This window comes from Pinus tabuliformis, chromosome 3_2 (assembly GCF_031772625.1).
Source record: "Pinus tabuliformis cultivar Carrire ecotype Pingquan chromosome 3_2, CPIR1, whole genome shotgun sequence".
Lineage (NCBI taxonomy): Eukaryota > Viridiplantae > Streptophyta > Pinopsida > Pinales > Pinaceae > Pinus > Pinus tabuliformis.
The window spans coordinates 1,282,578,567-1,282,594,749 of record NC_142302.1 but is presented as its reverse complement, the minus strand read 5'-3'; the positions used below and the strand labels follow the sequence as shown (position 1 = coordinate 1,282,594,749).

The following is a 16,183-nucleotide window of genomic DNA, read 5'->3' as shown; positions in this document are numbered from 1 at the left end:
ATAATGTTCCAGATTGAGGAAGGGCATGCCTACCATGTAAAGATAACAACAAACTTGTTATGAGAAAAAAAACTCAAGACGAATGTATAATGGTTATGGATTTTAAATCTAATTTCTCCCTACTTTAATACCCACATATGCATATTCTTCATATTTTGTCAAACTGAATCCTTTCCGTTATCTTTTGGATTCTCTACCTCTTGTACGTGTTATAGCATATGACTTTTGCTTTTTAAATAATCTTTCCAAGAAAATCACAAATAAAAAACAACGAAATTTTAAATCTGAATCACAACATTCACTTCTCCTAGATTTTTCGAGGGCCAGTTCAGATTGATCCACATTTCTGTGTCATTCCAACTGCCTGCCCGCTCTTGAGGGCATGCAAAGACAGACTAATGGCCTTTTGTTATCCCACTCCTCCACCCCGCTCCCCATGGAATGCCTTTTTAGCATCTTTCTTGGATAACTTGGGTGAAGACAATTTGGAGAGGGCCCCAGATCATTCAGACTGCTATAAGCAAAATTGAAAATTGTAAACAGATATACCATAATGATGAACAAATTTAAATTCCTAAGCCATTGCGACGGAGTAAAGAGCTCCCATGTTGTGGTAAGGAGTAAGGACACGAATGCCTAATAAGCACGGATTTATGTTTGAGCCCTGAGCTCTGCCAGCTCAAAAATAAAAATCAAGTATTTTTTTACAAAAGATTTTTCGGCGAAAATCACATGAAATATCATTTGCCGACGCGTTTCGAACCAACCAGTGTGGTTCATCGTTAGGACAAGTTCAACCACACTAGTTGGTTTGAAACGTGTCGGCAAATGATATTTCATGTGATTTTCGCCGAAAATCTTTTGTAAACTTGATATGGATCACAGAAGCCTAAACTCCAAGTATTTTTTGTCAAAAAGTAATATCTAGTTGCTTGCCCAAAGTTGCCTGTCGAAAAGATTGGTTAAATTAGTCAAACTGATTTTGAGTTAATTAAATATCAGTTAAAAAAATATCTTGATTGGTTGGTGCTTGATCTAAAACTATTTTATTTACACCTGTGAACTGGTCCTAACAACTAATAAAATTTGAATCGGACAGGAGCTACATTCTCAAAATCTAACATTAATAGGTATAGAAAGAGCTGAGCCTTTTCATGGTTAACATTCTCCGAAACGCCAACAGAATAAAAGCCCATGGTATCTTTCCTTATTTCTTGGGAGTCCTTTAGAAAACATGCCCCGAGGAGCTGCACTGCAAAGGGCAGACTTACTTCAACTATAGTGCCAGGTCTGAAGCGCACCATACAATCAGAACTCTTTAGAACTTTGCAAGTATTCATGAGTTGTCTCCGCTCTCTGAGCTGGGGAACGGAGTGAAAACTCCTGGTCAAAATAGGCAGACTCTCTTCTGGTCAATACGCTTGCCTAGTTTTCCAGATTTTGCCAAGTTGATATTCCCTGTTCCCTGGTAGGCCGAACTTTTGTACCAACTTTTACCAAGTTACCAGGTAGTGTGGGTTTGGAGTACCTATGCTACCGAAAACTTCATGGGAATCACCCCATCTTCATCTGTTTGAAAGTCGTGCTATATAGGTATGGCAGACTACAGCAACAATTGAACCTTGGTGAATGCTTTATCACTCCGTCGACGTCAACCTCACCGGTGAACTACTGCACCACTGGCAATCACTTAATTTGAGTATAGGCAGGTTAAAAATTCCGACCCAGCTTAACAAAACCTTGTCATAGGGAATTCATATTCCACCTATCACTCTGAACAAATAGACTCAAAAATTCAAATAAACATCGCCATAGTCACTTGTAAAAGTTCTAAACCTAAAATGAGGACGTGAGTTTCTCTTGTTTGCATTTGAAATTTGGATATATAGGGAGTAATATAAAACCCTCCGCATTACGGTTCGCATACGCTTCCTAACAGATTCCAAATTAACAATAAAATCAGACGGGTAATTAAAACCGTACCTCTCCAACGACGTCCTCTTTGCGAGAATTGAACTTGGTACCCTTGTAGATGTAATTTCCACAGGTGCCGCACCGAATGCTCATGGGAAGCATCATGCGGACTTTGATCTGCTGGTTTTTGGGCTGTCTTCTTCTGGGTATTTTAGAGGGATCGAAATCCGGAGGATAGTATTTGTTCAGTACCTTCCTTTCTCCCATTGCTGCGGCCTTTCTCTTATTTCTTCAAAATTAAGGCCGGTCTGCAAAACCTCTGGTAGAATAGAAGAGATATTGGAGAACGAAGTCTCAAACGAGTCAGACTCCAGCCCAAATTTTGGATACTTGCGGAAGAAGAATATGTAAAATCAACACAGAAGAGTTTGTAGTCCGCTGCTGTGTAGTCCGTGGTTTAACGTAGATTTAAACACTGGTCGGCTTTTAAAGTGATTTTTATTAACAAGTAGGCACAAAATTTATGCCAACCAAATAACTAAAAAATAAAAAGTATAAAGTAGAATTGAACCCAAGGCATAAACGCATGTTGTAAAAAGAAAAAGAAGAAATAATATATATATATATATAATAAAGGATTATTTTAATTTAAGAAATATGGGTTTAGTATTTAGTAAGTTATAAGTTTAAATTTTGATGTGGAGGACGTGTGTGAAATATTATTAAACTTGTCTCCTCTCCTTCTCTCTCCTTCTTTCTCTCAAAAATTCTTTATACATTCCATGATTATCAAAATAAAAATTCTTTGTACATTCCATGATTATCAAAATTTTATCGATTTAGTTATAATTTTAATAATAATATTTTGTTAATAAATTATTATTCATTTAAAATAAATATAATTTATAATGGAGAGATCATGGATGTTTAACCATTAAGTTTAGGAGTGATTTTGTATTCATTCCAATGTTTCGTTCAGATTTAATGAAACCTAGGTAGGTATCCCAATGCCTCCCTCAGCTTGATTGAAATCATTAAAACAAGTTGAATGAGATGCACAAAATTTTAATTAAGAAAGGTAACATTGATGGCGTCTGCTCTAAGGTTCTCCGGTAGATAAAAAGGATTTCACCTACATCGAGTATTTGCTCAACAGAGGCAACAAACAGCTTGAGTTTTTGAAGACCTTAGCCACTGTATGTTTATTGGTTATCGAGGTCAGATGATTTTTGTTTTATAATTTTTCAGTGATTGCATTTGTTTTGATGCAAACAGTAGCTAGTCTACGGTTTTCAGGGTTTTGGAGTTGGGGTTTCTCATAGAGAAAGTTGTACTGATGTGGCGGATTCCGACAGGTATATCAGGATTCGTGCATGATTCTATATGAATGATTTAAGCCTAACCCTAACCTCAGGTATTTATGTATGGCTGTATATCTGAAGCCCTAATTTTTGGCCATGATGGTTGTCAATAATTTAAAATTATTATGGGGGAAAAGGAGATGGCAATCAAGAGCGAAGTTGTATGCCACCAGTGTCAAAGCTACTGAAGATCACAGTCGAAGCTAGTGCGGTGGACAAGATCTCATCCTATGTCGTTGTAAGCTTGATGGCTCAAGGTGTCTGGTCATAACGAGCTTTGTAGAGAGAGTTGTGAGTGTAGAAGGTTCAACAACAATTCGAGTGCACATGCGGCGATGGAAGCAGCAAATCGGCACAGCTATAGAGATCAAGACATATCGCTTCGCTTGGATCCACTCGAGACACGTAGATCCATGGGCTTCTGTCGTTGTATTTTATTGTTGGACGCTTGCCCAATGGAGACTTATGTCGCAAGTTTGCATGAGGGTTCTAAGCAACCTTGTGAACTCTCTTCCCCCACAAAGTGTGAAAAGGGCCCCGATCTATTTTGGGAGGTATTGATGGAAGGGTTTCAAAGAAAAACTCGACTGGCTATGAGGTTTTTCAACCAGATCAAGTAGTGGAGGATTGTTTCAAAAAAAATTGCAAGAATCCTAGATGGAAGAGTGGTCCTCATAAGGGCTTAGGCTATGAATCTGGTGCTTGGTTTAAAACAGAAGGTCCAAAAATCATTGGGCATCCCAATGGAATTTCAAAATCTGATTTATGTGAGGAGGTCTTTGTAAGATGAATTTCAGCGGTAAGACTACAACATTGAATGAAATTCCTCTATCATCATAAACTTGTGGTTGAGGGGAGGCTTTTCTGGCCCAATAACTCCAAGGGACTACCTTTTTTCATGGATACATTAAAGAAAAAGGTTAAGGCACAAACAAATCTCATCGAAACACTAATATACCTATATTTTGCATAGTGGAATAGATGAATCAGGTTTTGACAATGGCAATAAATATTCTTGAAGCTACTGAATGGTTCTCAACTCTCCAATCTCATGTAATCATATGCAAATTTAACAATTTCTAGCCAAAAGCAGAGGATCGACATTAATAGATATGTTCAAATTGGAACTCAAATTGTGAAATACAATTATGCTCAATGGGTTGTTTTATTATACAATCCGATACCTTGAAGGATCTGTAGTTCACCTAAATAAGGGCCCATGGTTTTGGGGTAGTGTGGGTCTTTTTATAACCCCATGGTTTCAAGGGCTTGATGCAAATACAGTGATGGTTTCCAAAATGCTAAGTTGGATTAGATTACACAACATTCCTCTTCCGTTTTGACACCACCAAGTTCTAAAAGGAATTGGAAACACTTTGGGGAAGTATGTAAAGACAGATCTTGATAGACTCACAAAGGGAACTTTTACTTGGCAAGGATTTATGTAGAAGTAGACCTTAGTAAAGGTTTATCTTATCGTATTCATCTTAACCATAGCAGTCTTCAGTGGACCCAGTGTTTGGATTTTGAAACTACGACATTCTAATGTCGTACCTATCTTCAAACTGGACATCTACAAAATATGTGTCCACGGGTAAAAAAAGATCCAAAAAGAAGAAAGAAAAAGCCAACGGGTTGGCAGTTTCAAAAGCAGATGTCTTAAAAAAAAGATGATGAAATAAAGGAGACTACTTTGGAAGCTCATAAAACACAAGGGATATATGTGGATGGAGGGGTTGCACAAAAGGGAACAATCATTCAAAACCTACAAGCAACAGAAGCAGTAGAATCTATAGTTCCAGTGCAGCAAAACGAAAATCATCCCTTTGAAAAATACGTAGGAGGATTTAAAAGACCCCATGCATCGGAGAGTTTGTACTTAGAGAAAGAGGACTCCTAGAAGGTGATAGAGAATCAATTGGCTATTACAACTACCACCTCTAATCAAAGAGCTTGGCAGAACGTAGAGTAAAAGAAAGGAAGAAAAGGGTAGTTAGGTGATTATAAACTTAACTCCAAAGTGTTTTTTTTAGTTGTTTTTTGTTATTTCTCACAATTTACTATTCACCAACTGATTGGGCTCATATGATTGAATGCTTTAAGCATCTGCATAATGTAATTTGTTCTATGAATAAAATTATGATTTTTTTTTTCGTATATATGTCTGTGTGTGTGTGTATTCATTTTAATATAAATACATTTTAATATTAGAAAAAATAACAATAAATTGCATTTGAGAGTGTAAGCTTTTATAATTAGAATCCATTAAGTTCTTGTTGCTTTTAGAAAAAATGTTACAAGTGTGTGAAATGATCAACGTTTCGAGTGGATGCTTCACTCATCACCAGAGACAAATGAAGCTTTTGAATGAAAATAGAGAAAGCTCCTCCTTATCTCCCGTAGTTGCCAACATTTAGATAGAATACTTTGAATCCATAGCTCTCATCAGTTTCCATCTTAAACCCAAATGCTCATTTAGGGTTGTTGATGACACCTTTGTAGTCTAGCCCCATGTTCTCAATAACCTTAAGTCCTTTTTAGTCCACCTAAATAGCATCACCTCTCAAATCCAGTTTACCATCGAAATTGAACTATCTAACTCACTTCTCTTTCTTGATGTCCTTATCTCTTAGCAACCCGATGGCTCCTTGAGTCACAAAGTTTATAGGGGAAATACACATATTGATAGGTATCTTCACCCCAACTCTCACCATTGCCCAACTCAAAAATCATATGTCCTTAACTCCTTGACCACTGGAGTCATTTGAAATTTTGCCCCCCAATTTTTTGAAACAAAAAAAGCCAAGTTAACTCAAGCCCTCGTATCCAATGGCTACATCGTCCCTCAAATCAAAAAAGCCTTACATTCAGTGATCAACCCTAAAACATCCAAATTCTCATCCATCCCCTCTACTAAATTTACCCTTCTGTACATCCAAGGGATCATTAATCACATCTCAAATACCCTTGCAAAAAGCAAGATTAAGGCTCTCTTTAAACCTCACACTACCCTTAAATAATTATTTCAGTTTGTTAAAAGGTCACTCTGATCCAATGCCTAGCCCAGGGGTTTATCAAGTTTTGTGTTCCTTTGGAAAACTTACATTGGGCAAACAAGAAGAACCTTTAAAGCTCATCTACAAGAGCATATAGCTAACACCCATCAAAATAAAATCTCTAAATCAGTTGTTGTTGAACACTCCCACGATACAAAACATTTCATTAGTTTTGATGATTTCAAAATTTTGTTTTCCTCCCCCTTCTACCCTCAACGCATCAGTGGGGAAGCCCTCGAAATTGAAAAACACCCCATAAATTTCAATTGAGAAGACAACTTCAAATTGAGTGACTTTTGGAAACCTGTTATCCATTATTTCTCCTCTATTCACAACAATGGAAGCTCCTCGGGTTAAAGCCTTCTATTTTGATTTCACCCTCCCTATCTTATTCCTCTTTTCTTAATGAATCTAATATGGCCTTCTTAAACTTTTAAATGCTTTAATTTCTTCAATCTTACTCTTATCTCATTCATCTCATAAACATAACATAAGTAATTCACAATTAATACAACAATAATTTATCAACTATTTAACTATAACCTCTTTTAATACTAAATTGTTGTTAATTATTATCCCTTTTAGTGGATATATAACATAACTTAATACATTCCTTTTAGGTTATTCCCCTAACCTTAATATGTCAGACCAAACATCAAACTCAGAGGGGGGTGAATCAGTGTAATGGAAAACTTATCATTTCAAAACATTTCATCAATAAATAACCATGTAGCAGTGTAGCACAACAATTTGCATCATAATAATAAATGAAACCATACATAAAAAAGTCATCATCACATCAACACAAGAAGACACAAGCTTTTACAAGGAAACCCTTGCGGGACAAAAACCACATCATTTTCTTCTTCATCTTCAATTCATTTACATAGATTTGTAGGCACTGACTTGCTAGAGCCATCCACTTCCAAGATGTGCAAGAAACTACTTGCATAAGCTACAACTTTATTGAGGCACCAACCTGGAAAATATGCAAGCACCCACTTGCAATAGGCTACAACTTGATTAAGGCACCAACTTCGAAAATGTTCAAGCTTAGACTTGTTGCAGGCTTCAACCTGATTGAAGCACCCACCTCCTTCTCCAACTTTGCATGGACCATTTTTCATAGTATTTCAAACTGGATCCACATGCTCTTCAAACAACATAGGTCTTCAAAACTAATCATTCCACTGTTGTAACAATATTGTCTTCAACCTATCATATCATATTCACACCCTGTTACAACCTATTCATCAATCTGGTCACGTAAAACTCTAATCAAAACTTGTTATGGTCATATACAAAACACTTGTTGTAACCCTACTCTTAAGCCCGCAATGTAATATGCCTCCCCTTAATAATAAATAATAAATAATAATATAATAATAAATCATAAATGTTAAACAATAAATGATATTAAAAATATATACAAAGAAAATAAATAAAAATAATAAAAATAAAAATAGTAATAACCATACTAAAACTCTAAATAAGAATAAATAGAAATAAAACAAGAAAACTATCAAAAAGAAGGAAATAAAACAAGAAAAGCTAAAAATCAAAAGAAAAGTAAAGAAATAAAACAAGAAAAGCTAAAAATCAAAAGAAAAGTAAAGAAATAACACAAGAAAGCTAAAAATTAAAAGAAAGTTGGATGTAGACACATGGAGTGTGTGCAATGTTGTTCTATTTAATAGATGGTGAGGAAAATGAGAGGCATTTCTGCATTCCATCATTCCGAGATTCTATCTTGCATTCTCTTGGGAGAATGGAGTTCTAAGACTTAGGAGTCACTGGCAGTAGTATGTTGATTGAGGGCTCGGGGGTGGCCAGTTGTAGCAAATCCTTGCACAATTGAGCCTACGGTTGGGTGGAGAGTCGTCCCCAAAACCTTGTTGTCATCTGGCAGACATTGATCACAGATAATATAGGTATGTACTTATTTATTGATTCTGATTTTAATTAGGAAATTAACTTTATATTTACTTTGGATTGTTACATATGGTATCAGAGCTTTGGCTCAACCCTTAGGGCCTATGGGCATCTTAGAAAAAAAAAATATTTTGTTGGAATTTTTAACTTGACTTGTTTTGAAGTTACACGATGGTTACTTCCAAGAGGCCGCATATTTTTTCTACGAACCCTCGCTATACACGTAAATTTTTTATTCAGTGCATACTTACTGCATAGTTATATTTTTATGGTGTTCATTTTTTAAAGTCATTCCTATGAGTAATCTCCACAGCTAATCTTATCATGTACATATTTTCATATCCGGGCTCCTTCTTGTTGTCCCCTACATCTTTACTGGTTGTTTATTCCAATTTTCTTAATCCAGAGACCACCCAATTATTTATAATCAAATTTCTTGGAAATTGTTGGGGATTCTCAAGTAGAGCCCATGGAGGCATGGAAAGCTTTGTAATTGTACACAACGTGGGGTTTTAAAAGAGAAATTTTTTATTTTACCTTAATTAAATTAATCCATATTTTTTTTAATGAAGTGAAATAATTTAATCTAAATAGAAAAAAAAAATGCAAGTAGTAGTTGTCCATAACCCCAGATTTTCTCTATTCTTGTAAAGCCCCTCTTTCCTTGATTATTAAAACCCTTGCGTGATAGCCCATAAATTATTCCTTTTACCTTAGGGAGTTTCCTCCTAATATATTATGTGAATTTTAATGAAAACGAATTTACAATACTCGATTCTCTTCCATGAAATAATGAAATGCAATAAGATTTATTTAATGGTAACTTTTGGTACTGTTAATAATTTTTTTGGGTGCCTCCACGCAGAGGGAACAGAGTTATGGATTATTAAATTTTGGGTCCTTCGAAAGATAGTCAAATAATTTAATTTTCAAGTTTTTTATCCTCATGTGATCCACCCCTCAATTGATGCAATTGCGAAGGAACTTAAATTTCGAGAAAGCTCATGTTGTTTTAAATTGTTACTTCGAATATAGTTTCATGTGCCCACCATGGCCTAGTTCACTCATGGTTAAAATTAATACAATCAATCTAGTTTGTGAGAGATTTTTCAGCGAAAATCACATGGAATACCATTTGTCAACGCGTTTCGAACCAACTAGTGTTGTTCATCGTCAGGACAAGTTGGTTCGAAACGCGTCAACAAATGGTATTCCATGTGATTTTCGCCGAAAAATCTCTCACAAACTTGATATGGATCACAGAAGCCTTAACTCTATAACAATCAATCTACTTAGCAGTTTTGGTTATCAAGCTTTGTCATAAACGACGAAGTCTATTTTTCTTTATTATTTAATAACTCGAGTTGTCGCTGAGTTAACTCGATTGTCTAGCTGTCGTCGAGTCAGGTTATTTTGACTTTACCGAACCCAATTACAAGTGAATTTTGACTATTATTTTGCTGAAGCTATTTTGGTATTAAATTTTGGAGTTACTCAACGTTTTCAGTTATTATGCCCCATATTTTTAATCTTCAAAGTGGGATTATTAGTTTTACTAATCACGATGCGGGAATGCGTTATTCCTCTTTTCGTTCCTTGCCAGTAGAATATATGTTGGAAATTCATTTGTTAAAGTTTATATTAGTCCTTGTATTTTCTCTCATTAATATTTTCAGGAGGGGTATTTAAACGTTCATTTGAAAATTCTCTTTTACTATTTAAGGGATTATTCCTTTGTAATCTCATAATAAAAATACATTTTCTTGAGTGAGTTTCAGATTTATTTCTATTGTATCCCATCTCCTTATTTAAAAGGGAGGATTTCTTGCGGAAGTGACTAACTCTTTAATTTAATTTTCATTTCATTGTATTTATATCTAATTTATTGGATTACTTCACTTGGTCATTAATAAATCTAGACTTTGTTGCTAATTGTTTGATCTCATTGGCTATTTGGTCTAAATTACATTGAGTAATTCGTCTTTATCTCACTTGTGTTTTAGATTGAAGTAGTATATCTTTAATTTCTTAATTAGTAATCTCATCTACGATCATTTACTTGTACTTTCCTTTGCATAATTCTCACTTGCTCCATTTGTCATAACATATTATAAGTGAATATTTTTAAGAGCACTTTCTATTAAGGCATTTGAGTTATTGTTCTAACATTTTCATCTAATTGTCATTTCCTTTACTTGCTTTATTGATTAATCCTTACATGCTTCATTGAATCATTGTTGTAAGCTAATAATCTTGTCACAAATCTTGATTACAAGTGAATTGGTATTTCTTTTTTTGAAGCATCTTGTTTTGAGAGATGAGGGTTTGACATTGAGAGAACCTGGTGACAATTGAGAGAGAACTCCGTGTGAGCTAACACAAAGCCAGATTATCTTCCACCCCTTTATTGGCAAGGAGGTCCGCTAATCTATTTGCATTCCTTCTGATATGAACGAAAACAATTGCTCGCCCTTCTACAATGATTGCTGCTAGTTGTTAAACACCGTGGTCCAAGCGCCAACAACTTTTGCATTTGTGAGCTGGAGAGCCACCAAGTATGCAGTTGGCTATTTGAGTGGGTGGAGATTATGTGATCGGGCTATGATGAGGAAATGGTACTATTGATCTTATTGTGTGTGCATATTTCTCGACATTGTTGTCGAAAGGAACAATGGAATTTGCAGGAACACGCATATCCATGGCCGCAAGCTTACAATCTTATGTCTTATGCAGGTAATTTATGTTATATCCGGGCAATTAATATGGCTAAATGTATTGTAATTTAGGTATTCGATATGGTTTTGCCTTCGCGGGTGCGCTTGCAGGCAGGCCATATAATTAATAAAATGATTTTATTTTGGTGTTGGGGAGGAATAACCTTCCCAGTCATCCGATCCGGTTCTGGGTCGAGTGGCAGTGTCTCTTCTTATTATGGTGTGGAATATTTCTTTGATGGTTTGATTTCTTAAATTTCCTGGGAGTAATTATTTAATAGCCATAAAAATCTCAAGATACATTCAATAAATTTGTTTAACGATTTATTTTGTTAAAAGCAGTCCATTTAGTTCTTCTAACATAAGTTATGATTGCTTAAACAGATACTTAAATATTTCACTCTACAGCACAAAATTTTGATCCTTAAAAATCATGAATCTGTGGAATTAATATTGGTGTGACATATAATGATGAATAAATTTATTTTGAAGATCAAAGTACCTTCTTAGCACAATAATGCCACCAATATTCTTAAGCTTTAGTCATTCGAATTTGGATTATACATTGAGAGAATTCTCTAAGATTTATTATGAAATCATTATGACCTTCTGACTCATGTTTTCCATGGTTTTATACTACAAATTTGTGATTGTTGATAATTTATGGTGATTTATGGTTTAAGTATTGTGATTATTGATAATTTATGATAAAATATATCTTATTAAATTCATAAACTCTGATAATAACTTTTTAACTTTGTTATTATTAGACTCTAATATACTTGTTAAACTAGCTACAACCAACTTATTTCTCTAAAATCATTACAAAAGTAGGGTATTAAATTATGGAAGTGAGACCTAAAAGTCTAGGGGTACCACCATTTATTTTGGAAGATCAACTAAAAATGTTTGGCTGGTATAAGTTTGGTGCACTCATTAGTTCCTCATTGGTTTTCCCATGCATCATTATAGACAACAGATTCTTTGGTTCTCTGCTCTCATTACATGGTAAAACCACTATCTCATTTTCTTGAGTTGTTTGTGCTTGCATTCTCTTATCATTTTCTAAACACTATTTCATAAAAAGAAAAGTGCTACAACGGTTCTCTCCATTACAACCACATAAAAAAGTGAAATTCTAAATGAGTCACCTAATTAAAGGTATATGGTTTTGTTATGACTCATTGATTCATTGGAAAAAATCTTGTAATCTTGGATGGTGATAATCTACCCATAATTAATGATGTCTAATTGCTGGCATGTTTTTTGTAACAAATCTCTAATGTTGGTGTAACCACTCACCACTAGTTCATTTTACAACATAGTTTTTGAAGTATTTGGATAATTGAAGTTAAAATTTGTCACCAATTAAAGTGCTCTAAAATAGGGAAATCTGTTCCAATTGACAATGGATAAACTCTGATATCTTATTACCTTTAGATGATCATTGTTCACTGGCATCTGTTCATTATTTCATTGTTCAATCTGATCTAAAAACACAAAGATAACATTCCTTGAATGTTGATCATACTATTCACTAATTATATGGGTTGGATTGTTTTTCTCATTGTCCTTTAGCAATAGGAGTTGCTTGGCATTTCTCTGGTCTATTATTGCAAGAACACAACTCTCTCAATATGATCTTCTAATAAATTTAATTTTACACTGCCATTGTCATTCAAATTACATGTATCTGCTCATTTACTACTATATTCTCAATGACAAATCGTACAGACTTGGATTTCAGTTTAGATGTTGAGTATAGTGTTACATGAGGTTTCGTGATTCAAGTTTAATTACATATAGTGGACAAAGATGTGAAAGAGAAATGGAAAGGAGAAACTTGCTAATGATAGTTCATGTGATTATGGCCAACTTGGATCGTAGAGAAGAAGTATCACAACAGGGGTAAGAAATCAATAAGAAGAAACAACCGATTTTAGAACATAATGGAAGAGTTGGTATAATCATAACTTGGTACTCTAAAGGTATCACTATAAGGTCTATCTAAGGATGATGCACATAAAGAAGAAATTATTGGCAATCAACTAATGAACTTGAAAAATCAGGGTAATAATGAAGGTTATTTTAAGGAACTGTTGATGCCCCGAAATTCGTTGCAACAACATCGGGGAAACCACCCGGTCCGGAACTTAGTGCAGCTCCTTTTCCGTTTGGAATAGTGGCTCCGACTGGGGATAACGGGACCAGTTTCCCAAAGATTATAAGTAAACGGGATGGATGAATGATTTAAGATATGAAATGATAATAAACAAAAATAACTAAACTATAAAAGAAATACAAAAACTATAAGCTAATCCCGGGACTTATCAATTCAGACAGTACAGCGTTTAATAAACTATGCTTAATGACAGGCATATAGATGACACTAACAACAAGCATAGATGTTTAATCATTTGAGATTGCTCTGCGTAAGTAGTTACGCAGAGCTATAATAGCGAATTACTGTACTCCGTTATTTATATCATTGATACATACATGGGTGAAAGATAACAAATCTCAAAACATTCAATAGTGATATGAAATAAAGACCTGTTGTTGTATTACATACATGTATTCAATAATAGCAAAGTAATAACACAGCAATTGATATAATTGAAAAGAGAACAGATACAGATAATAGTACCATGCAAGCTGTTTGATCAATCCAATGTATTAATCACTATGTAGCAGTCCTTCCTTCCAACCAGAAAGCATTCCAAGCAAACGACAATAGTGCACAATTTACTTAAACAGCATTCCAAGTAAAATTAAGGACCAGTGGTCGAGTTTCAAAAAGAATATAAACTGAAGCACAATAGTGCAAACTTCAGCCTTTTAGTCTTTTACAAAATTTTACGACCCTTTTCAAAACAATGAAAGGGTCTATAAATACTATTCTAATCTAACTATTAAATATCTAAAAACTGAAAACTAAGAAATCGGCATCAACAAATATCATCTTGCAATTTGGGTGAATCGGCAGTCGGCAGCGATGCTTCAGTCAGCTGTCTCTTTGCCTTTATTCTTTCGCTGACATATAGCCAGCATTGGCTCTACTTCAGGCGGAGTATTAAGGCGAGAAGTCAGCTGTGCATCATATGTGGCATCCTGGAAATCGGCAATCAGGTATTGGAGAGCGTCGGTTAGACAGTTGAGAGCCGACCTTTGAGAATGCGGTTTAATCAAGAAAAGCCAGTATGCATCGGAGGTCAAGGTATTTACTCCAGCAATTAACCACCCTTGCTCTTCCAGCTTAAGATAATTCTTATGCTCCAGCATATTTGCGGTTGCTATGTTTCCAGGTGTGCATTGTGAAATCATATTAGCCAGATACAATGTATCATTGACTATATTGATCATGTTCGTGGAAATTGTTTTGCATCTGGATGCTGCCCTCTCTGCCTTCATTACCTGTGTTTCCCATTCCATGAAAAGTATATTCTTGTATGTTTCACTGATTCGGGCTAAATTAGCAGCTTGTCCTTCTGGAGTATCTTGCCACTCAATATATTCTATTATCTCATCTTCGGCCTGATCCAAGTTCGTCCTTGCTTTCTCGACTTGCTTACATACTGCTGTAGATATATCACAAAGTGACTCAGCCTCAACTAGCTGTCGGCACAAAAGTCTAATCTGAGATATTAAAGCGCCGTTTATCAGAGTTGCCTCTGTTCTGAAATCTTCAATGTTCTTGGCGCCTTTAATACCTTCAAGTTGTGCTGAGAGCTGAACTATTTGATCTTCTTTAGATTTCATTAACAGCGCATTTGATGCTTCCAACTGTGATAATGCCTCTGCTAATTCACGTGCTTTAATGTCACTTTGGTCTATCCTTAGTTTTTCAATTTGCTGGATTAACAAATGATTTTCTTGTTGTTGAGCCAGCAATTGTTCTTCCGCCTGTGTCGTTTTATTCTTTGCCTCTATCACTTCTGCTTGCAATGCATATACCTCATGCTCTTTAGTCTTCAAAAGAAGACTCACTTCGGATGCTTTGTCAATGGTTGCTGCCGAATAAGCTCCCGCGAATTGCGACAGCTTTGTTAAATCTTCAGAGGGACTTAATTCTCCCTTCCAGACGACATTGCCCGTGACTATTTGCTCATTCGAGACAGAAAGTTGATCAAGCCTTCGTCTCTTCCTTGAGCGTCTTACAACGGCTTTATGCTTAGGGCTGTAGAAAATGTCTAGAGGAGGAATTTCCTCTACCTGAAGATCAACTTGATCTGATGGATCCTGAGTAACTTCTTCAACACTCTGTACTGTGGGTGGGCCGCTGGTTCCTTCAAGAACCGGAGAGACAGTAATATCGGGAGTCTTTAAGACATCTGAGTCTTTGGAGGCTTCTTTACGACTTATAATGGAATCAAATTGGTTCCATTCTTCAATTAATTCAGTATCGACAGAGATTTGCTTACTCTGTTCTTTTTCCTTTTCAACTTTTTGCTGTTCTTCGAATGCCTTCTGCTGTTGCTCCTCTTGTATTCTCCGTTGTTGTTCCTCCAATTCCTTTTTCTGCCTATCTTCCAGTTCTTTCCTTATCTTTTCTTCTTCCTCTCGTTTCCTCTGTTCTTCTATCTCCCTTTGCTTTCTCTTTTCTTCTATCTCCCTTTGCCTTCTCTGTTCTTGTTCAATTTGTGCTTTTTGCTGCCTTTCTGCCTGTAGTTTTCTTTGACTTTCCTCCTGTTCTCTAATTGTAACGGGAGGTAAATTTGTCTCTGGCTGATCAGGCTCGCTTGAGGATGAAGTTGGGGTTGTAGATAATAGCTTTAGAGGCAAAGTTTGCAACCTTTGCTTTCTAAGTCTATTAAATTCAGTTAATTCCATATCTCCATATCTCATTGCAGCAAATTGTTCGACTTGGCTTATTGAATCAGCACCCATGAACAGGTCGTCAAACTGGTCTTCTTGATGAACCACCTTTGTCAGCTTAGCCTGTTCCAAGGCAGTGAAAGCAGCCTTGTTCGGGTCATAGAGTCTGTTAGGAATAGAAACTAGAGATAGCATTTGGAGTTTTGCTGCTTCCTTTTCTGCATGTTTATAATTTAGCAGCGTATAAACTCCAATTCTTAAAGGAAACGATGGCCATCCTCTCTTCTTCTCCTCTTTGAGAGTTTGGGTAACACCTTCAGACATTATCTGATAAGAGATTTCTCGGGCCAACAGTTTGTCTGGGATGTATATGGGAAGAACATGTGGCCTG

General features: G+C 35.6%; 1 protein-coding gene across 5 annotated transcripts in view; it reads right to left on the bottom strand.

Annotated features, from left to right (window-relative positions):
* Positions 1 to 2,413, bottom strand: part of LOC149185424 (coiled-coil protein (DUF572)) — a 100,267-nt gene extending 97,854 nt beyond the window's left edge. For 2 of the 5 annotated variants that reach the window (XR_016257381.1, XR_016257382.1), the window contains exon 1: positions 1,984 to 2,413. Coding sequence is in view for 3 of the 5 variants with exons in the window: in XM_089417943.1 (XP_089274069.1) it covers positions 1,984 to 2,181 (198 nt within the window). In the remaining 2 variants the exon portion in view is untranslated. The remainder of the gene's footprint in view (positions 1 to 1,983) is intronic. The other 3 variants (XM_089417943.1, XM_089417944.1, XM_089417945.1) reach the window with 3 other exon arrangements.
* Between the last annotated feature and the right edge of the window lie 13,770 nt (positions 2,414 to 16,183).